The sequence below is a fragment of the Rutidosis leptorrhynchoides genome, chromosome 5, assembly GCF_046630445.1.
Source record: "Rutidosis leptorrhynchoides isolate AG116_Rl617_1_P2 chromosome 5, CSIRO_AGI_Rlap_v1, whole genome shotgun sequence".
Classification (NCBI taxonomy): Eukaryota; Viridiplantae; Streptophyta; class Magnoliopsida; order Asterales; family Asteraceae; genus Rutidosis; species Rutidosis leptorrhynchoides.
Window position 1 is genome coordinate 406,415,364 of NC_092337.1, and position 23,023 is coordinate 406,438,386.

Below are 23,023 nucleotides of genomic sequence, written 5' to 3' on the forward strand. Positions count from 1 at the left end.
ATATTTTTATAAAAATAAATAATTTTATCATTTTTTATATGTTTATAAATTGTATCTTTTTAATTGTATAATTCGTTTAAATTGTATATTTTTCGTTCGTAATTAGTTTTAAGATTAGTATTTTGCCGTAGTTAATTTTTATTTCTAGATTTTAAGACTTTTCCGTAAAATCCCTTAAGTGCTTTTTCTTTAGGATAAGATTTAGGCGCTTTAGAATTTTGCGACGCCGTTTATATATTTTAGTGCCTTTTAAGTTATTGCCGTTTTGGATATAGATTTCCTTTTAAGCTTTAATACCTTTAGGCGCAACTTTTTAGATTTAGTTTTTAGACTTTTAAGTTCCGACTCTCTACTTTCTTATTATTGTTTTTCGACTTTTTATTTTTCGATGTTTTACGACGCGCTCTTTTTCTTTCTTATTTCTCGACGCTCTAGTTTTTAGGACATAGATTTTTATTTCAAAATTTCGATGAAAAATTATTTTAAGCAGTTAAATTGATAGACATCAAAATTTTCTGGTTCGTAGTAATAGTTAGATTTGTTAGTGGAGAGTTGTGGGCTTCCGATTTAAAGGGTCCTGACTACCTGCTGCATCTATTGGCTATTCGAAACGTGGGCAAAATCAGAAAAGTCTATTAACTTGATAACTTATATAATTTTTATTTTTATAACTAATAGGATATTCAGTGAATGCACCGAGCAAAACGTTCACCACCTTTCATACGTTCACCACCTGTAACTCGATCAAGACATCTAGCCAACATTGTCGCCGTTGATTTTTCTCTAAAATCGTCATCAAGTCGACCAAGTACTCCAATTCAAATTTCCGATAATCCATTTTTTGAACCCAACCTCACAATTGAGAATCCAGAGGATATTCAGGGATAATTCAGAGATCCTGAACCACTAATCATTCCTCCGGAACCACAAATTACTCATCCAGAGATTGTCGAGGAAGAAACCATTAAATCAGAATCCTCTAGTGATTCAGATTCAACAAATTCAATTATGGAAGTAACAGAACCTCTAAGTATGGAAGACCGAATGAGAGCCACACGTACGGGCCAAGGTCACGCCATTATTAAGCCAGATATTAATGCACCAGATTATGAAATCAAGAGACAAATACTACACATGGTAACTAATCAATGCCAATATAGTGGTACGCCAAAAGAAGATCCAAACGAACATCTTCGTACCTTTAATAGGATATGTACTCTATTTAAAATCAAAGAAGTGGAGGATGAACATATATATCTCATGTTATTTCCCTGGACTTTAAAGGGAGAAGCCAAAGATTGGTTAGAATCGTTACCTGAAGGGGCGATTGACACATGGGATGTCTTAGTTGAAAATTTTCTTAAACAATTCTTTCTGGCATCTAAAGCCGTGAGACTTCAAGGAGAAATTGTTACGTTCACGCAAAAGCCAAATGAAACTCTATATGAGGCGTGGACAAGATTTGGAAAGTTGTTAAGAGGATGTCCGCAACATGGTTTATATAATTATCAAATAGTACAAATATTCTACCAAGGATGCGACAGTACTACACGAAAAGACATCGACATAACAGCTGGTGGTTCCATTATGAAAAAAACCGCAACCGAAGCTCACAAAATCATTGATAACACAGCCTCCCACTCACATGAGTGGCACCAAGAAAAAGATATCTTTCGTTCATCTAAAACGACTAGAGCCGATTCTAGCCATGACTTTGATTCCGTTTCCGCAAAAATAGATGCTTTCGAGAGACGAATGGAAAAAATGAATAAAGATATTCACGCAATACGAATCAGTTGTGATCAATACGGTGAACCACACTTAATGAAAGATTGTCACATTGAGCAAATCATGGAACAACGAGAGAATGTTTCCTACATGAACCAAAGGCCGGGAAATAATTATCAAAATAATTATCAACCGCCAAGGCCAAACTTCAATCGAAATCAAAACATTCTTTACAATCCAATTGGACCCAACAATAACTCGTATAACCAACAAGGTCCGAATAACCAACCAACTCAAAACAACACTTTCAATCAACAAAGACCTAGCTTGTATAAACCACCACAACAAACCGAAGAGAAAAATCCAAATCTAGAAGAAATGATGGCAAAGCTAATGGAATCTCAAACACAATTTATTACATCTTGATAATGCTAAAAACGAACATATATTTCATAGCATTATTCCTCAAGAAAGACAAGATTTTAGTTGCAATTGTTCTATTTACAAGTGATATTCGTTTAAATATTAAAAGGTGAAGACAAAAGACAGATTCGACAAATTGAAGACACAAAGGTCCAAAAAGATCAAAAGTACAAAATACAATCAAAGAGGTTCCAATTATTGATAAGAAACGTCTCGAAATTACAAGAGTACAAGATTCAAAACGCAAAGTACAAGATATTAAATTGTACGCAAGGACGTTCGAAAATCCGGAACCGGGACATGAGTCAACTCTCAACGCTCGACGCAACGGACCGAAAGTTACAAATTAATTATGTATATAAATATAAAATAATATATAATTAATTATATAAATTATATATTTATATTATATTTATATTATTAAAATCCGTCGGCAAACAAAGATCCAAAAGGTGTGAGCTGGATCCGATCTCTCCGCGACTCGCGGAGTTCTAAGAGCAAAGGGGCCGCGACTCGCGGAGCCCCAAATTGTGAAACTGCCTATAAAAGCCAACGCATTTGATCCGTTTTAAAAATCCTAAATCTCTCTATCTATATAAAAACGTATATATATATATATATATATATATATATATATATATATATATATATATATTATATTTTAATTTTAATTTTAAATCCTAATAATAAGGGTATGTTAGCGAATGTTGTAAGGGTGTAAGTCGAAATTCTGTCCGTGTAACGCTACGCTATTTTTAATCATTGTAAGTTATGTTCAACCTTTTTAATTTAATGTCTCGTAGCTAAGTTATTATTATGCTTATTTAATCCGAAGTAATCATGATGTTGGGCTAAAAATATTAAAATTGGGTAATTGGGTTTTGTACCATAATTGGGGTTTGGACAAAAGAACGACACTTGTGGAAATTAGACTATGGGCTATTAATGGGCTTTATATTTGTTTAACTAAATGATAGTTTGTTAATTTTAATATAAAGATTTACAATTGGATGTACCTATAAATAACCATATACACTCGATCGGACACGATGGGCGGGGTATTTATATGTACGAATAATCGTTCATTTAACCGAACACGGGAATGGATTAATAGTCACTAGAATTATTAAAACAGGAGTGAAATTATGTACAAGGACACTTGGCATAATTGATAACAAAGTATTAAGACCTTGTTACAGTTTAAGTCCCCAATTAGTTGGAATATTTGACTTCGGGTATAAGGATAATTTGATGAGGACACTCGCACTTTATATTTATGACCGATGGACTGTTATGGACAAAAACCAGACGGACATATTAAATAATCCAGGACAAAGGACAATTAACCCATGGGCATAAAACTAAAATCAACACGTCAAACATCATGATTACGGAAGTTTAAATAAGCATAATTATTTTATTTCATATTTAATTTCCTTTATTTTATATTTAATTGCACTTCTAATTATCGCACTTTTATTTATTGTTATTTAATTGCACTTTTAATTATTGTACTTTTTAATTATCGCACTTTTATTTATCGCAATTTCATTATCGTTATTTACTTTACGCTTTAAATTAAGTCTTGTATTTATTTTTAATATTTTACATTAGGTTTTAACTGCGACTAAAGTTTTAAAAATCGACAAACCGGTCATTAAACGGTAAAAACCCCCCTTTATAATAATAATATTACTTATTTATATATTTGTATTTTTATAAATTAAAACTAATATAGCGTTAAGCTTTGTTTAAAAGATTCCCTGTGGAACGAACCGGACTTACTAAAAACTACACTACTGTACGATTAGGTACACTGCCTATAAGTGTTGTAGCAAGGTTTAAGTATATCCATTCTATAAATAAATAAATATCTTGTGTAAAATTGTATCGTATTTAATAGTTTTTCGTTGTAAAAATAAAGCTATTTCATATACACCTCGCATAACATCACATCTCAAACCCAAACAAATGAGAGGTTTGATCAGTCATTAAAAACTCAACAAGCTTCCATTTTGAATCTAGAAAAACACGTAGGTACTCTTGCTAGCATGATGAGTGAGAGGGAATAAGGAAAGCTACCGAGTAATACTGAAGTAAATCCTCGGAATGAGAATGTTAATATGGTGTCAACAAATTCTGAAAAACCAGCTCCAGAAGATGGGAAGGTTTTCGATGTGAGTAACAATGAAGAAGTTACACCACCACCACCACCCGAGTATGTAAAGCCAGTGGTGACACCATACAGACCACCCATCCCGTTTCCAAGAAAAGGAGTTGAGTATAAGTAAGTGATAGGTAATAAAGTTTGTGATACCTCTGGAAAGAAGAAAAAGAATAAGAAAGTGCAAGAAACAAAAACCGTAAAAGTAAACCCGGTGAAGACAGTTCCACTAAAACCTCCACCCAAGGTGGGTGATCCGGGTGAATTTATTGTTCCTTGTCTACTTAGTGATTGTGTCATGTATGATGCACTAGCAGATTTAGGTGCGAGTGTGAGTGTTATGCCTCTTTCATTATATAAGAGATTAGGAGTAGGTGAGTTAAGTCCAACGGAAATGAGTGTTCGACTCTTTGATCAAACCATTAAGCACCCAGTTGGAATTGCTGACGACCTACCCGTTCAAGTGGGTAATTTAACCTTTTTAGTCGAATTTATTGTCATTCACATAGAAGAGGACCCAAACATTCCTCTAATTTTAGGTCGACCATTCTTAGCATCTACCGGGGTGTTATTCAATGTCAGAAAGGGTAGAATGACACTTAGTAATGATGAAAAATCGATCACCTTTGTGAGTCGAAAGTCTAAATCTCCACTAACCAAAACCGTTGAACCAACAAAAACGATTGGTAAGAATCATGTTGTTTTACCAACTTCAACGGTAGTGCTTAACAATAATAAAACGCCTAAGTGTGGGGAAAATGAAGTAACACCTAATGATGACCTGCTAACAAAGAACCCCGTTGTTGATACAAAATTTAATGACTCTGTTATTAATAGTTCAATGAAGAAACTTATTAAACGGATTCGCCATGCTAGAACAAGGGGAACTTTAAGTTATGTAACTGGTTAGTATCCAAGCTATCGCCTAAAGAAAAGGCAAAACTAGTTGAATTTGTGGATATTACACAGGAATACGACCAATGGCTTAAAGCAAAAGTCACAGATATGCAAGTTGATTATGGTCCAAGAAAAATTGACAATGAAGTTAACCACAATTTCGACACCACAGCTACCTAAGTGTGGGGAGATTCAAATGTTCTAAGAAATAATGATGTCTAGGGTTACTTGTTCTGTTCTCGTGTAGTTCCTAGAATGGAATTCGATTGGTCTTTTCCACTAGCAGACACTAAAGAACTAGTTTTCTCCCCCCATTCTGAATTTTTGTTTTGTAGGTTTTTAATGAAATTAATATGCATTTTTAAATTTAATTTTTTGTGTGATTTAAAAAAAAAATTTCTTTATTTCATTAAGTTTAAAAAATGATTTCTAAAATTCATCGTAAGTTGAAGATTAGGTCATGGAACCGAAATTGCTTTACCCGAGGGCGGGGCGAAAAATTTTGTTATCATTATTTTTAATTTTATTGATCTAAAGTATAACAAAAAAATAAATAAAATAAAATAATAATAATTTAAAAAACCCAAAAATCTTTGCTTTAACAACAATCGCTTTAAAAACGACAAATTTTAAATTTTGTCGAGGGACGGACTAGGTAAACATACCGAAACTACCTAAAGTAAAAGGAAACAAAATTTAAAAAAAAAATTATTCATTTAAATTGTTTTAATAAATAAAGGTTTTATATATATATATATATATATATATATATATATATATATATATATATATATATATATATATATATATATATATAGTTTATCTTATATACAAAACAGGGTAAAACAGCGCATTTTCAAAGACCGACATTAAAGTTCAGCAAAAGCTACTAATTTTGACGACAGGACGCAAAATATCAAATGTAATATAAAATAATATGTTTGCAAACTCGGTATTTTTAATCACTTTTCTACACTAATCACCCTCATGAATTTATAATTATAGTCTGATTCCATACAAATGAGGGCATTGCATGATCTCAAGTGTGGGGAAGGATTATAAATTCTCTCGGGTTTACACTTAGTTTAATTGCCAAATTTTGTGAAAATTTGAAAAATTTTCAACTAAATGAATTCAAAATCATGTTTATACATATTTATGAACAATAAAACTAGGTGTTAATGCCGAAATTATTGTTACATCGGAGAGAACATAAATGGAGAAACAACCCAAAACGCTTGAATTCATTTAAAATGGAATATAAGAGAATAAAAAGGCAAAGACAAGAATAAATAAAAGCCAAAGTGTGAGAAGAATTTACCAAGTTCTTTAAAACATATATCACATATTTTTGTACAAGATTATTGCAGGTACTTTTGCTTTGGACTAAACTAATCAGTTTTACCCGATTTAATGTAATATAATTGAAAGAAAGATGGATCTATATGATGAATCAATTTCATCATTAAAAGGAAGTAAAGTCTTCCAAAAAAGACACGCGCTTCTTGATTTAGGTCAGGAAGTTGTCGTCCAGACCAGCTGTAGGTTGACGAAAAATCTAGAAAAGTCATCTCTAAAATCAGCAGGAAATCAACAGACCTCAGCATCAAACAGGGTCGCCAAGTGGTCAGACTTATCCTAACCATGAGAGGATCTGTCTCGTAAAATGGGGAGGGCGTCGTGCAAATTAGCTTGATAAGACTAATGAATCAGACCCCCGGAAAGGATAATCTCCTTAAAGATTAAAAATCAGCTTTTAAGCCTGATATTACTCAATCCTTGAGATTGACCTTAAAGATTGAGAATTCAAACTCATGGAATTCAATGATATCTAAACTCGAGTTTGAACGAGAAAATATTTTGATCAAATTAAAACCGATTTATTTTCTGAAAACCTATTTTCAATGCGTTCATTACCATTGAACGTAAAATCCTAAGAATTCACCGGAATTCATTAGGTCACCTGAACCAAATCGGGTGTCAACCGTAAGAACGGTGGTTGCATAGCATGGTCGAAGACAGGACCTTGTGCCAGACTAAAAAAATTATAGGGTGGCCTTTACTATTTCTCCTACAAAGGATAGTAATTGCATCCGACACGTTGTGGACCATGAACATCTACATGTCATTAGACATTGCCTTAACAGTTACTTGTTCAACGCTTTCCTTTACAACCGGACGGTAGTTTACCGAAAGATAATATACGGAGCAAGTATAATGGACGTGTTGCTTTCCCAATACAAGGTTAGCAAGTGGGTGACACAAAACCACAAGTTTTGAGCTAAAATTTTAAAAATCTAAAACCCACAAAACCTACAAAAATATTTTGCAAACACTGGTGAAGGGTTATTCAGGAAAACATGTCTAGGGTAAAATCTAGCTTGAATTTTCAAAAGATCAAAAGTTTTCATAAAGATCCAATTTCCTTAAAGGATCTAAATTTTTAATAGTCATGTGGGACTGTAAACCACATCGTTACTATCATTATTTATACCACCGTATCAAAATCACTGATGTATAAAGTGTGAGAATAAAAAAAGTGATTCGAGTGAAGTGTGATTTTATTTCATGTTCTGTATTGCTTGAGGACAAGCAACGTTCAAGTGTGGGGATATTTGATAGTGCTCCAAATGAACATATATTTAGGCACAATATCCTTCCAATATGTAAAGCTTTTAGTTATTATTGTTCTATTTTTATGTAATAATCGTTTAAATAAATAAGTGCGAAGATAAAAGAAGAAAACGATGATTTGAAGACGCAAACGACCAAAAAGCTCAAAAGTACAAAGTACAATCCAAGTGGTTCAAATTATTGATAAGAAACGTCTCAAAAGTTACAAGAGTACAAGACGCAAAACGCAAAGTACAAGATATTAAATCGTACGAAAGGACGTTCAAAAATCCGGAACCGGGACCTGAGCCAACTATCAACGCGCGACGCAACGGAGCTAAAATTACAAATCAACTATGCACATGAATATAATATATATATATATATATATATATATATATATATATATATATATATATATATATATATATATATAATTATATAAAATTATATATATATATATATATATATATTATATATATTAAATAAATATGTCGACAAGCTAGGAGTCAAAAAGTATGTGACCAGGAAATGACGGCCATGCGATCGCATGGCCAGAAGGCACAAATCTCATGCGATCGCATGAGTTACTGTAGCAGGCCACATTCTATAATTTCAGCATTTTTTGGACGAATTTATCACATCTTTTTCTATCTCTTACTCTCAAAATATATATTTATATTTATATTATAATTTTAATATTAAAGTTTAATAATAATAAGGTTATGTTAGCGAATGTTGTAAGTTTGTAAGTCGAAATTCTGTCTGTGTAACGCTACGCGATAAATAATCACTGTAAGCAATGTTCTTCCTTTTTAAATTAATGTCTCGTAACTAAGTTATTATTATGCTTATTTAAATCGAAGTAATCATGATGTTGGACTAAATATTAAAGACGGGGTTATTAGATTTTGTACCATAATTAAGGTTTGGATAAAAGACCGACACTTGTGGACATTGGACTATTGACTATTAATAGATAGGGGGTATTGTCTAATCGAATGACAACTCATTAGAATCTGTCGAACCTATCTTCAAATTAGTTAATCTAATAATTATTAAAATGATTATGTATGTTCTATTTAGTGAAGTTTATACGACATCTTTTACGATCATTTAATTAATTATTCGGGTTGGGTAATTGATTATTCATTCTGATCAAGTGGGTAAATTAATATTCATATCTCATTAAAACATGGGTGGATTACATACAATGATAATTGGTGTAATTGTTAACAAAGTAATAAAACCTTGGATTATACGCAGTCGATAACCTGGTGTAATCATTAAACAAAGTATTAAAACCTTGTTACAGTTCGAATCCCTAATTAGTTGGAATATTTGACTTCGAGAATAAGGTTAATTTGACGAGCATTTTATAATTATGACCGATGGACTATTATGGACAAAAACCAAATAGGTATCAAATAATCCAGGACAAAGAACAATTAACCCGGGTAACAATTAATTAAAATCAAAACGTCAAACATCATGATTATGGAAGTTTAAATAAGCATAATACTTTTATTTCATATTTCATCGTACCTTTATTTACTGTCATTTTAATTACTGCAATTTACTTTATCGCAATTTAAATTCTGTCATTTATATTATCATCATTTATCTTTACGCTTAAAATATAAAATCGACAAACCGGTCATTAAACGGTAAAATCTCCCTTTTATATAATATTATTACTACTTATATATATATATATATATATATATATATATATATATATATATATATATATATATATATATATATATATATATATATATATATATATATATATATATAGTTGTTTAAAAATATAGCGTTAAACTTAGCTAGCTCCCTGTGGAACGAACCGGACATACTAAAAACTACACTACTCTACGATTAGGTACACTGCCTATAGTGTTGTAGCAAGGTTTAGGTATATTTCATCCATAAATTAATTAAAACTTCTATCATATTTCGTAGTATTTCCTAGTAAAAATAATAGTATTTTGTATACGCTGCTGCACACATCAGATATTATCATCTCTAATTAGGTCAATATGTGTAATTTTAAAGGTTATGATGAGTATATGTGAGATTATGCTCTTTATGTGAATAAATATGTAATTTTAAAGATTAACATCGATATATATGATAAAATCCATTTAAAATATATATAACAAATATCAGTTTGCTTTTATATTTAAAGTAGATTGGTTAACTTTATTTAAATATTAGTATTTGATAGTATTCCTTCCGTTTCAAAAAAATTGTTCACATTTATATTTTTGTTTTACCAAAAAATATTGTTTTTTTTTTCTCTAAATAACCATTAAATATCATTAAAATTCTAATTATGTCCTTTTTAATTTTGGAAGTTTAACTTTAAATATATCAGGTTATTTATTAGTTACTCTTTATAACTATATTAAATGAAAGGGAAATTAGACAATCCAATATTATATCTTAATTTCAATAAAAAGTCAAACTAATAGTAACGTGGATAATTGAGAAATTTAATGATATTTATTATGGACTAGTTATTTTTTTTAGTTGGACAATTAGTTTTTGGAATATATATAAATAGTAACGTGAACAATAACTTTGTGACCACCCAATACTATGTTTTGGAAAAATTTGTGATTCTACGCAATATTTTGATTATCAGAAATATATTTTTGTTGATGAAATTGTAGAAGCCAAGTGTTATCTTTTGCCGATATTTAAAAACTTCTTCTAGTTATTAGCAAGGTTGCAAAATTCGCTATTCGAAAATTCATCGGTCGAGACTTTGGAAGGAGTAATCAGAAATTCGGGGATTAGTAGGGAATTAATCGGATTGTACTTTATATATTTAAATATTAAATTTCAAAAATTATTATATGTATAAATATAGAGGAACCGTAAACATAAACATAAACTTTAAAATAATTGTCTAAAATTGTTCATTTTGCTCTAAAACGTTAAAATTTTAGTTTAAATACATGTTAAAATGTTGATCAAATTTGATTTTGGCTTACTTTGATTACTAAATTCAATTTTAACCCATTAATTGACGTTGAACGATTAATTAAATAGATTTTAAAAAATCAGAATAGATTAATTTTAAATATGAGTAATCGTGGATTAATCAGGGAATAATGGAATGTTTTAAAGGTTATTAGTACTCCAAAATACAGGCCAACCTAGTAGAGGAATCAAGATATTTAATTTATTGCATCTGATGTTAGAAAACGACAAAGTAACAAATATAAGCTATAAATAAATGTTACATTAGTGTATGATAAATTAATAATCACACGGATCTATTTGTTTTTTAGCTCCAAATGGAACTTTACTTGATTATGCACGATTAAAAACATCCTGAATAGCTTAGTTGAGTCCTTTTTGATGCTATTAGGTGTGTAATTATGTTTCGAGGAATGGCTACTATGAATGGAATAATCTAAAACGTACGCATTTCTCGTTAGTATGTACGGTTGCATGTTAAAGAATTCGTTTGTCTACCATAACTGGCTATTTGGTTCATAGCAAGCAAACTTACCAATTACTAATTAAGTTATTAATGTCCATTACTAATTAAGTTACCATAATTGCTTGTTTAGTTCATAGCATGAGAACTCCCTTATTCTTGAATCATGTACGTATTCCATGTTTGATTTCCTTACGAAAGCGCTTACAATATTGTTAGAAGAGAAAGTCTCTTATGATTATCTTAGATTATTTATATGAATCATGTTTGTTCATTTTTTAGTTAAAGTATTTCGAGCGTATCCTATCAAGAACTTAACTTTTTACTGAGATTATTCGAAAATTCACTAAGCTCTGTAGTAGAAAATTAATATAATAACTTGTCACTGGAAATAACAATTGAATGTACATAGTGTATCTTTTTTTCTTCCTTTGAACGATAGTATCGGCATCACTCAGAGCGGGTTTAACCACCTTCGCGATCATATGTCACCCATACATGCGTTAGGAGGAAACGCAAATCGCAACAACCCTGACAATACGGTTGTAGGTTGGGAAAACCGAAAAACCCCCTCATAGAAGCTAATTGCCGGCAGTTTAATTAGATCCCGACCCTTGAAATCAAACATGCGCCTACTCGTCAAGGAGAAATAGGCCGCCCCTCGAATACCACTCAGGCAATGCCTCAGTAGTACATAGTGTATCGTTACAGTCAACTTTTCACTTGAAATAACTATAACTCTCTCTAACGAATTAAATAACTGTTACATACTTTGCTTTAGAAAAAAACAGTTACATTCTTTTGACTTATGGTTTTGATTAGATTATGATTACACTAAAATTTTACATAATATTTTAAGACAAAACAATAATATAAATAAGCGAATGCGAATATCAATGATATAAACCGACACAACAAAAATTTAAAACTTACCTAGTCAACAATCACGATAGACGGAAAAACGAATGAACAAGTAAAATCAAACACAAACTAAATATCAACGGGGTGAACAAGGGGGTTAACAGAGCTAACAATACAATAAACTAAGGCCACATATAAAACTCGAAGTGTCGGCCAAACAAAAATTATTTCCAACGAAACACAACGAGTCGTAGGAAGAATGTCGCAGACAGCCGTATATGCTGAAAATCAGAACACCGATGGCCAAAAATATTCACGAGCCGCCACATAACATGACCTAAACTATAAAATACCAACCACACTGCCGAAGCTGAAACCAGATAACCAACAGGGATCGTCAATAGTACAAGTCGAAAGCCAATACTGGAAAAGAAGGAGCCCGACAAGACAAAATACTTCTGCAAATAAATGATCCGAAAACTGATATTGCTTAAATTATATACATTTTCCGTTGTGCTATCGGTTCCACACATCGTGGTTTCGAGTATATATGAAGAGCCTTTAGCGTAAATTTGATTAAAATTGTTAACTTTGGATTCTAAAATGTTTGTGGAGCATTGTGTTGGATTTAGCAAGTTTTTCAGTTCAAATGATGGTTAAATGAAGATTTCCATCAAAAGCAAATGAAGAGAATCTCCAACAACAAGGGATGTGCCGCATCAACATGTAGATGCGTCGCATCGATGTGTGTCCATAATGAAATATTTTTACAGAAATTTGCTGACGCGACGAATCAGTCCAGCGATGCACCGCATCGCCCCCGAATTCAGCTAGCCGACTTAAAAGTCTATTTAAAGAAGGAAATAGCCTCATAATTGATAGCTTTTTTTAGCTGCTAGGTTTGACGAATTTGTGGGGTTTTACGCGAATATTCATCATCTTCAAGCTAGTTCATCACCAATTTGAAGATCTTGATCCGGTTTATGATTTTTAGCTTTGGTAACTTTTATTTATTCATTAAACTCATGTCTTTTATTGATTTCAATTACTCTATTATTCAATCTTTTATTATGTTAGGCTAAATTCTTAGTGTGTTTGCTTAGATGTGATACTTACAATTGTTGGATTGTTCTAGTTATATGGATTATGATGTTCGATTAACTGATTTTATTGAGTTCAGTTGAAGATCCATTATTGTGTCAATTTATAGCTTTAATTCAGTTACATGATTTGTTGAACTGTTAATGTGAGTAAATTAGTGATGTGTAATTCATGCTTCAACACCTAGGTAACTAGACAATTAAACGAATTTACTAAAGGTTTTATAGAGAGCATGACCTCTCATTTATAGGTTGTTGATTCTCTGCTATTGGCCCAAGCCTTTGTGATTTCCACTTGTGATCTTGCCCAAGGGATTTTTACATCGCGCTAAGGTGAATCATGCTAATTGACAATCAGGACCGGGTCGGAGTGGTTGATCACTTGATTGCTAAAGTGAAAGACGATCATCGGGACCCAAAATAATCATCAAACATCTCATCCTCCATCATAATATTATTGCACTCAATTCGTAATTAAGTAATTCATTAATTATGGATTGATCAATAGTCGTGAAATTACTTTGAGTGATTATTGTAATTTAGGTTTTATGTGAGTAAAATTAAATTGAATCTCATTAATTTAATCGAAAATAGTTTGGTCTTTTAAAAGATAATTTAAACATTTTTAGCTTTTAAATCAAAACCAGCTCGAACTCCCTTTTAAATAGGATAATTATTAGTGGACCACCATTACTAAAAGGGTAGTGAAACCACCAAAATCGCCAGCGGATGAGGAACCAACCCGCCCATTCCATAGGCCTCGGAGGCTGCGGATGCGTTCGAACTTCATCATAGGGGTTTTACAGCACACGATGTCCGTATGAGTTCGTCATGTGGGTTTCCTCCCCGAGGGGCGGTATGACTGTAATAGTTAGATCAAGGAAATAATCGGGTGAATGGGTTCCGACATCGCATTCGGGCCCGTCATAACTCCTAACCGCCGTTCAAAGAAAAACAATCACAAAATATCAAAATGATTCCATTAACCCTATCGAGTAATGATATTTTTAGCTATTTAATATTTATTTTATAATTATATATTTGAACATATACTAATACATAAAAATGAATGACACACTCCTATTTTTTAAAGACAAAATTACGTCGGTCGTCCTTGAACTTGTACCAAAATCACACAGGTCGTCCTTAATCTTTTTTTTTACTTAGGTCGTCACTGTCCTTTTAAAACGTACCACCCGTCATCCTTCTGTCTACTAGCCGTCCGCTTGATCCGTTAACCCACCTCATGTGCGTCCCACGTGAGGGTATTTATGTACTTTTCACCTTATTGTCCTATTAATACCTCTCACCTACTCACGTTTTCCCCCAATTCTACTCATCTTACACCAGATGCTCTATAAATTCTAATTCCATATTAAAAAAAACCTTCGATACAATTTTCAAACAACAATGGTGTTCTGCAATTGTGGCAAGAGAGCGGTTATTCGTAAGGCGAAAACTATTAAAAATCCTGGTCGTCGATATTATTCATGTCCTACACTGGTAATATTTTTATTTATTTTTTGTATAATTTAAAGGGTTAAAACTTTGTGTAATGTTATACACCTAATTGAATCGAATTCGTGGTTAGTTTTCTGACTACAGGTCGTTTATTTGGGTGGATCCACCGATTAACAGTACAGAGGTAATAAGACCCAATGAATTATTGGAAGAACTATTGGAAGATGAACAAGTAAATTCAAGAAAGTGGAAGATTATGTTTTTTGTGATCCACTTTATCCTCATTATCGTTTGGGTTAATTGATTTCAATGAATGAATGAAAGAATGAAATCTCTGTTGTAATAGTTTTGGTTAGTAAGAACCAATGTTTTTTGTATGAACTAATGAATGAATGAAAGATCTGTTGTACATTACTCATTTCTTAGTTGATTCATTTATATGTACATTACTCCATGTTACAAACTGGAATGTGAATGAATAACAAACTGGAAACACACAGAGTATTACAAACTGGAATGTGAAATGTTACAAACTGGAAACACACAAAATAACAAACACATTATGTTGAAACAAGAGTACATGATACGACAGTCACAAAATACCTAAATATAGTTCCAAAGACAGACATAAATTACATACCATCAGGATTAAAGTACCAGTTCAAAAGACAACAACACAATAGCATCACAATTAAAGTACCAGTACACCCAATAACATTACAAAGTTTAAAAGACAAGAACACAATAACTTGCTTTAACTTCAATTCTTTGACTTCTTCTTGCTTGTTCCACTGGTTGAAGCATTTCTGGTCCTCTTCTTGCTTGTTCCACTAGTTCCCCCATTTGAACACCCTCTTTTGTTGTGGCCATACTCTTTGCAATTTGAACATTGCATGATAATCCCTTTTTTAGACAACCTTCCATCTTTGCTAATGTTGTCTTTCTCTTCTAACCCTTTCCTTCTATTTTTCTTTGGCCTGCCTGCTCTTGCTATTTTCTTTGGTGGCATTAGGGTATAAGGAACATTAGACTTGGGCCACATAGATCTACCATTAACAGGGTTTATGGTAAATGTATATGTATTTTTCCAAGTGTCCATCCTATAAACTGGGTGAACCCAATGCTCTGGTGCACCTACTTCATCTGGTGGACCAACTTGATCATCATTTGCATTTAAGTTGTAAAGTGCAGCAACAACATGTTTGCAAGGAATACCAGTAATCTCCCACTTCCTACAAGCACACTCTTTGTTCCCAAAATCAACAGCAACTTGTTCACCATGAGGACCATTCACTTGGTATTGCTGACTACCACTCCAAAGCACAGTTAACTTACTTGCTTCCTTCTTAATGACTTCAAATTGTTTGGTTGCATAAGGAGTTAACAGTTGATCATTGTTTTTGCACTTACCCAACACATTAACTATCCTCTTCATCAAATACTCTCTCACATACTCTAATGCAGTTATAATTGGTTTATCCCTAGCATCAACCAACCATCTATTCAACACCTCACACATGTTGTTCAACAAAATATCTGTGACTGCTCTACCTACATATATCAATTAACATATTTATTGTACAGATAAACTTGAAATTGCTATTATAAACACACAGAATAACAAACTGGAAACACACAGAATTAATTGTAAACCTGTGAAATGGCTTCTAGCCCATTGCCTTGGTGGAATATCTGCTAAAAATTTATAGCAGTCCTTGTTGAACTCTTTCAGGACTGACATTGCTCTTTCAAACTCTGGCACAGTAGTTGCTGTAGCACATGACCACAAGTGATTTTTGTATGCTTTTCCATTCCATTTTTTCTTCATGTTCTCTTGAATGTGTCTTAGACAAAAACGATGCTCAGCAACTGGAAACACTTTTTCAACTGCATTTATCAGACCCTATCACACAAAACATAAGTAACAAACATAACATAAGCAAACAAATAAAATCTAAGTAACTACATAGTTGCAGGCATGTTATTTGTGTAAAAAAGACTTACTTTTTGCCTATCACTCATGAAGGTGAAGTTAGATAGTTCATTTAACTCTAAATCTGCAGCTAACAGCTCAAGAAACCATGTCCATGAGTTGGTAGTTTCTTGCTCAACAATTGCATAGGCAACAGGATAAATCTCATTGTTGGAGTCAAGTCCAACAGCTGTCAACATCTGACCTGTAGCAGGTTCCTTCATGAATGCCCCATCAACACCAATAAAATCTCTACCAATTGATTTGAATCCCCTTTTCAGTACACTCAAACATATGTAGATTCTTTTAAAGACCCTTGTCTTTGACCTTAAGTTACCAGATTCAACATCAAGCTTAATAGTAGATCCAGGATAGCATCTTAACAGTTCTTCAACATAATCTCTTAAAACAGTATACTGCTCAGCATAATCTCCTTGTATCTTTTTTTGTGCTTCTTTTAATGCCCTAAAAGCCTTCATTCTATGCACCCTCACTTCTAACTCAGATTCAAATCTAGCTTTAGCAGCTTTGATTGGGATCTTTGGATTGGTTGCTAAATCATTAACCAATGTTGTAGAAAGGTATTTGTATGTACACTGTTTGATGTACCTTGAGGTCAAGCATTTATGTTTATCTTTAAGTGATCTTACAACCCATGTTTCAGATTTAGAGTTTTTAGAAACATACATTTTCTATTAGCACTTTTTTTGTGTGTGGTAAACTTGAGTTTTTTACCAAGTTAAATTTATTTCCTTTATTTCTATTTTTTCAATTCTTTTTCTTTACCGAATTTAGCAACCATTTTTCCGCCGCGATGCGCATATACCCAACTCGTTAGGTACAATTGTATAAATGGTGAAATACTATAATCTAACTTGTACTAACCGAACATATATGATTCGCGATACCATTTTCATTTTAGATTAGTTCAGAATTATATATTAACCAGTATTAAGCGGCACAATACATGTATTGAACTAAAAGTTAAAAAGTTTCATTAGGTGTCTAAAATTAGTTAGTTTCTCGGGATTTTGGATTTTTTATATCATTGAATCGACAATTGAAATTTCACAGCCCTTGGCGTGATACAGTGCTCGTTATCAACCGGAGTACTTGTTACGGTATTCGGCAAAAAAAAAAAAAAAAAAAATACACAATTTAAAAAATGTCACAATTACATTATATTTTTTGTTTATTTTTCAGTTTTATCTCATATTTTTATTTGACTTTTTATCTTATATGCATATTTTATGGATAAAATATACTGTTACAATTTTATTCTTATCTATCTGTAGATATAAACAATTAAATCATGACATACTAAAAAAATAAACATTAAACAATTGTTTTGGAATTAGAGGAAGTAATGATTTTTCAATTAATACCTCCATATAAAATCATTACTCAACTTGAGCTCTCGTTAGGTTTTTAAGTCCATATTGAGCTCAATAGTTTTGGTTGTATCGTAGGGCTGTAAACGAGCCGAGCCGAGCCCGAGCTTGATAGTGTTCGAGCTCGGCTCGTTTGATATTTGATAAGCTCGAGCTCGAGCTCGGCTCGTTCTACATGTGTAAAGCTCGAGCTCGGCTCGTGATAAGCTCGATTTTTTTATTTGGGTGTTCTTGAACTTGACCCTAATCTTTAAAATCTTTGTTATTATTAATTAGAACTTAGGCTTTATGCCTCTAAGTTCTAACCCAATAAATATAAAGCCTGTGATGGCCAAAGTAAAAATATGAATTTCGTGGGTTAACCTTGTAAATGGTTCGAGTGGTGGTGTTTATACCTAGGAAATGAAATTTGGGAAGTTTATATTTGGTGGCGATGTGGGACTCTAAACTTCTCTAGCAAAACTAAGGAGTAAATATCTTGGGAGTTGTGTGGGGCAGGTGGGAAATAAGTAGACGTACTCACTGTACATCAGTGCATCGTGTATCTTCCATATACCTTCCTTTAACAAGTAAAATAAATTAATAATTAAAATAATATATATATATATATATATATATATATATATATATATATATATATATAAAGCTCGTTTAGGATCGCGAGCTTAAACGAGCTCGATATCTTAAGCTCGAGCTCGAGCTCGTTTATTAAACGAGCTTTAATTTATGCTCGAGCTCGGGCTCGAGCTCGTTTAGGCTCGGGTCGAATCGAGTTTTTAACGAGCCGAACTCGAGTAGCTCACGAGTAGCTTGGCTCATTTACAGCCCTAATTGTATGTATGTAGGTGGTGTTGTAGGGGTCTCATTATTTTGATGATTCATCCTATTTGTTATATATAAGTTTAACGTTATTTCGGGAAGAAAAAAAAATCATAGCCCAAACTTTTAGGGAGTAATTAAATACTAGTGAAATGATCCGTAAAATCACGGGTTTATTTAAACGAAACAATTTAATGATATGTTTTAGGTATTAAGTGAATGTAAATGCTAAAGTCATTTATTTTAATGACCCGTTTAACTAAGAAACTTGTCGTTGCTTTTACAAATATATAGAGACATGTATTTTCGCATACATATGTAACGTGATTATTTTCGTAAAAAGAATCCATATTTGAATATTAATAATATAATAATTATAATTATTATTATTATATTAAAATAATAATAATAATAATAAAGTTAGCTCAAAGTTTAGTATTTATATTTTTAATAATTAATAATTATTATTATTATGTTATAATTTTGGTGTTTATAACTACCTTTAGTGGCCTGGTTCTTGACAACAGATTACTAATATTAAAGAAGAGTGAAGAAGAGAGTAACAATTCTTTTATTTTTAGTATATCAAAAATGGTGTGTCTGGCTTTCATTCATCGGTCCTATTTATAGAACATAATATACTGTACAATACCCTTATATTCAAAATATAAACAGTTAAGGAATATTGTGAAATAAATTTGTCGGACACTTTTTTTGACTTTGAACATCATAACACTCCCCCTTGAATGACAATTTTATTTGAGAGCAACTATTACCACCTCGTTAAAAACCTTGCTAAAAGAAAATCCAATGGGAAAAAACTTTAGCTAAGGGAAAAAGAGTGTAGCATAGAATTGACTCCCCCTCAAGTAGACATCGCCTCAGCTGTTACATCTTTTGAGCATGCCTCATACCAATATTGTGAACGTGTTTTCTAAAAATAGCAGTTGGAAGTGCTTTGGTGAAAAGATCAGCAGAATTGTTGCTGGATTGAACATATCTCATTTCAATCTGGTTGTCCTTAATGAGATTTTGAGTATATGAAAAGAATCTGGGAGGTATATGTTTTGTTCGATCACTTTTGATATACCCTTCTTTCATCTGTGCTATGCAAGCTGCATTGTCTTCATAGATAGTTGTTGTAATTTTATCGCGTTCTAGTTCACAAGAATCAGTTATGAGTTGTGTCATTGATCTCAACCAAAAACATTCCCGAGTAGCTTCATGTAATGCAATCACTTCGGCATGATTTGATGATGTTGCAACAAGTGTTTGTTTTTGAGAACGCCATGATATTGCAGTACCTCCATTTAGGAATACATATCCATTTTGAGATTTAGCTTTATGTGGATCAGATAAATAACCTGCATCTGCATAACCAACCAAATCTTGTTTTGATTCGTTAGAATAAAATAATCCTAAATCTGTAGTTCCTTGAAGATATCGAAATATGTGTTTGATCCCATTCTAGTGTCTTTTGGTAGGAGCTGAGCTGAACCTTGCCAATAAATTAACTGTAAAAGAAATGTCAGGTCTTGTACAATTTGTAAGATACATAAGAGCTCCAATTGCACTAAGATATGGCACTTCTGGTCCCAGAATATCTTCATGATCTTCACAGAGACGAAATGGATCAGTGTCAACATTAAGTGATCTAACAACCATAGGAGTACTTAATGGTTTTACCTTGTCCATATTGAAACGTTTTAAAATCCTTTTTGTATACATTGTTTGATGTACAAGTAAACCATTAGGTATATTCTCAATCTGCAAACCAAGACAATACTTGGTTTTTCCGAGATCTTTCATTTCAAATTCTTTCTTTAGAAGTTGAATGGTTTCATGGATCTCTTTATTTGTAACTATGATGTTAAGATCATCTACATAAACGGCTATGATCACATATCCGGATGTTGTTTTCTTAATGAATAAACATGGGCAAATAAGATTATTGGTATACCCTTTGCTTATCAAGTAATCACTTAATCATTTATACCACATGCGACCCGATTGTTTCAACCCATATAAAGACCTTTGTAACTTGATTGAGTACATTTCTTTGGGTTTTGCATTGGTTGCTTCTGATACCTTAAATCCTTCATGTATCTTCATATATATATCACTATCAAGTGATCCATATAGATAAGCAGTCACAACATCCATGAGATGCATTTATAAATTTTTAGAAACTGCCAGGCTGATTAAGTATCTAAAAGTAATTGCATCCATAACAGGAGAATAAGTTTCCTCATAATCAATTCCTGGTCTTTGAGAAAAACCTTGAGCTACAAGTCTAGCTTTATACCTTGTAACTTCATTTTTCTCATTTCTTTTTCGCACAAAAACTCATCTATATCCCACAGGTTTCACATCTTTAGGTGTGAGAATGATAGATCCGAAAACTTTTCTTTTATTGAGCGATTCAAATTCAGCTCGTATTGCTCCTTTCCAATGATCCCAATCATGTCTAATTTAACATTCCGTGACAGATTTTGGTTCTGGATCATCATCATCATTCATGATGTCATATGCAACATTATATGAAAATATCTCATCAAGATTTTTCATTTCATTTCGGTTCCATAATATTTTTGAATATGCATAATTGATTGAAAATTCCGTATTGACATAATCAATCTCCTCTGCAGAAGGAGTATTGATTTGTGGTTCTTCTTGAACACTTTCTTTTACCTCATTATCAGCTGATTTTATTTTTCGATGATTTTTATCTTTGAAACCAATTGGTCTTCCACGTTTCTGGCGTGGCAAAGACTCAAGAGCGACATTATTGTCAGCTTTTGAAATTTCAATTCGAGCTGGAGCATTTGCTGCTGGTATATCTGATTTAGTCACTCTTTTTGTATATGTAAATGCATCAGGCAATTTATTCGCAAGTTCTTGCATATGCATTAGTTTTTGAACTTCGGTCTCGCATTCTTTTGTGCGAGAATCAAGATACATTAATTGAGGTTCACACCATGAAACATCATTTTATTTATTTTTTATTTCTCCCCCTGATTTAGGGAACAATGTTTCATTAAAGTGACAATCAGTAAAACGTGCTGTAAAAACATCACCCGTCATGGGTTCAATATATCTTATGATTGAAGATGTTTCATATCCAACATATATTCTCATCCTTCTTTGAGGACCCATTTTAGTGCGCTGTGGTGGTGCGATAGGAACATAAATCGCACAACCAAATGTTCTAAGGTGGGAAATATTTGGCTGATGGCCAAAAGCAAGTTGCAAGGGAGAATATGTATGACTTGCACTTGGTCTAATGCGAATTAATGATGCAGTATGTAAAATTGCATGACCCCATACAGATAATGGGAGTTTTGTTCTCATTATCAATGGTCTAGCTATTAACTGCAATCGTTTAATTAGTGATTCGGCTAAACCATTTTGTGTATGTACATGAGCAACAGGATGTTCAACAACAATCCTAATAGACATGCAAAAATCATTAAATGCTTGAGATGTAAACTCACCAGCATTATCCAATCTCACAATTTTAATAGTATAATCAGGGAAATGTGCTCTCAATTTAATAATTTGAGCAAGAAATTTTGAAAATGCCATGTTTAGACTTAATAATAGACAAACATGAGACCATCTACTAGATGCGTCTATTAGGACTATGAAATATCTAAATGGTCCACATGGTGGATGAATTGGTCCACATATATCACCTTGAATTCTTTCAAGAAACATTGGTGATTCTTTTTCAACCTTAAGAGGTGATGGTCTTATTCTCAATTTTCCAAGTGAGCATGATGTACATGGGATAATTGCATCATGAGGGATCTTTTGATCCGTCAATGGATGTCCATGTGTATTTTGAATTATTCTTTTCATCGTTGTTGATCCTGGGTGGCCTAATCTTTCATGCCACAGATTTATCATTACAGGATCACATGCCTTTTCATTAACTACCATGTGTGTTTCTGGTACATTTATATATGTATAATGTAAACCAGAACTAAGTCTTGGTAGTTTTTCAATCACATGCTTCTTGTCAGTGATACTTAAATATTTATCATTTTCTGTAGTCACTGACTGATAATCATATCCATTTTGGTATATGTCAGAGAAGCTTAACAAATTTCTTTTTGACAAGGGAGAAAATAAGGCATT

General features: G+C 32.5%; 1 protein-coding gene across 1 annotated transcript; it reads right to left on the reverse strand.

The window, feature by feature from the left end:
• Positions 1-15,461: 15,461 nt before the first annotated feature.
• Positions 15,462-17,362, reverse strand: LOC139849908 (uncharacterized). The gene is made up of 3 exons (XM_071839522.1): positions 16,706-17,362; positions 16,355-16,604; positions 15,462-16,252 (listed from the first exon to the last, which is right to left on the reverse strand). The coding sequence occupies exons 1-3, from the start codon at positions 17,360-17,362 to the stop codon at positions 15,462-15,464; spliced, it is 1,698 nt and encodes a 565-aa protein (XP_071695623.1).
• Positions 17,363-23,023: the final 5,661 nt, after the last annotated feature.

Coding starts and splice junctions, on each gene's coding strand:
- LOC139849908 (XM_071839522.1), bottom strand. CDS start 17,362: ATGTATGTTTCTAAAAACTCTAAATCTGAAACATGGGTTGTAAGATCA. Junction 16,605..16,705: donor TCATGAGTGATAGGCAAAAA/GTAAGTCTTTTT, acceptor TTTGTGTGATAG/GGTCTGATAAATGCAGTTGA. Junction 16,253..16,354: donor GGCTAGAAGCCATTTCACAG/GTTTACAATTAA, acceptor TGATATATGTAG/GTAGAGCAGTCACAGATATT.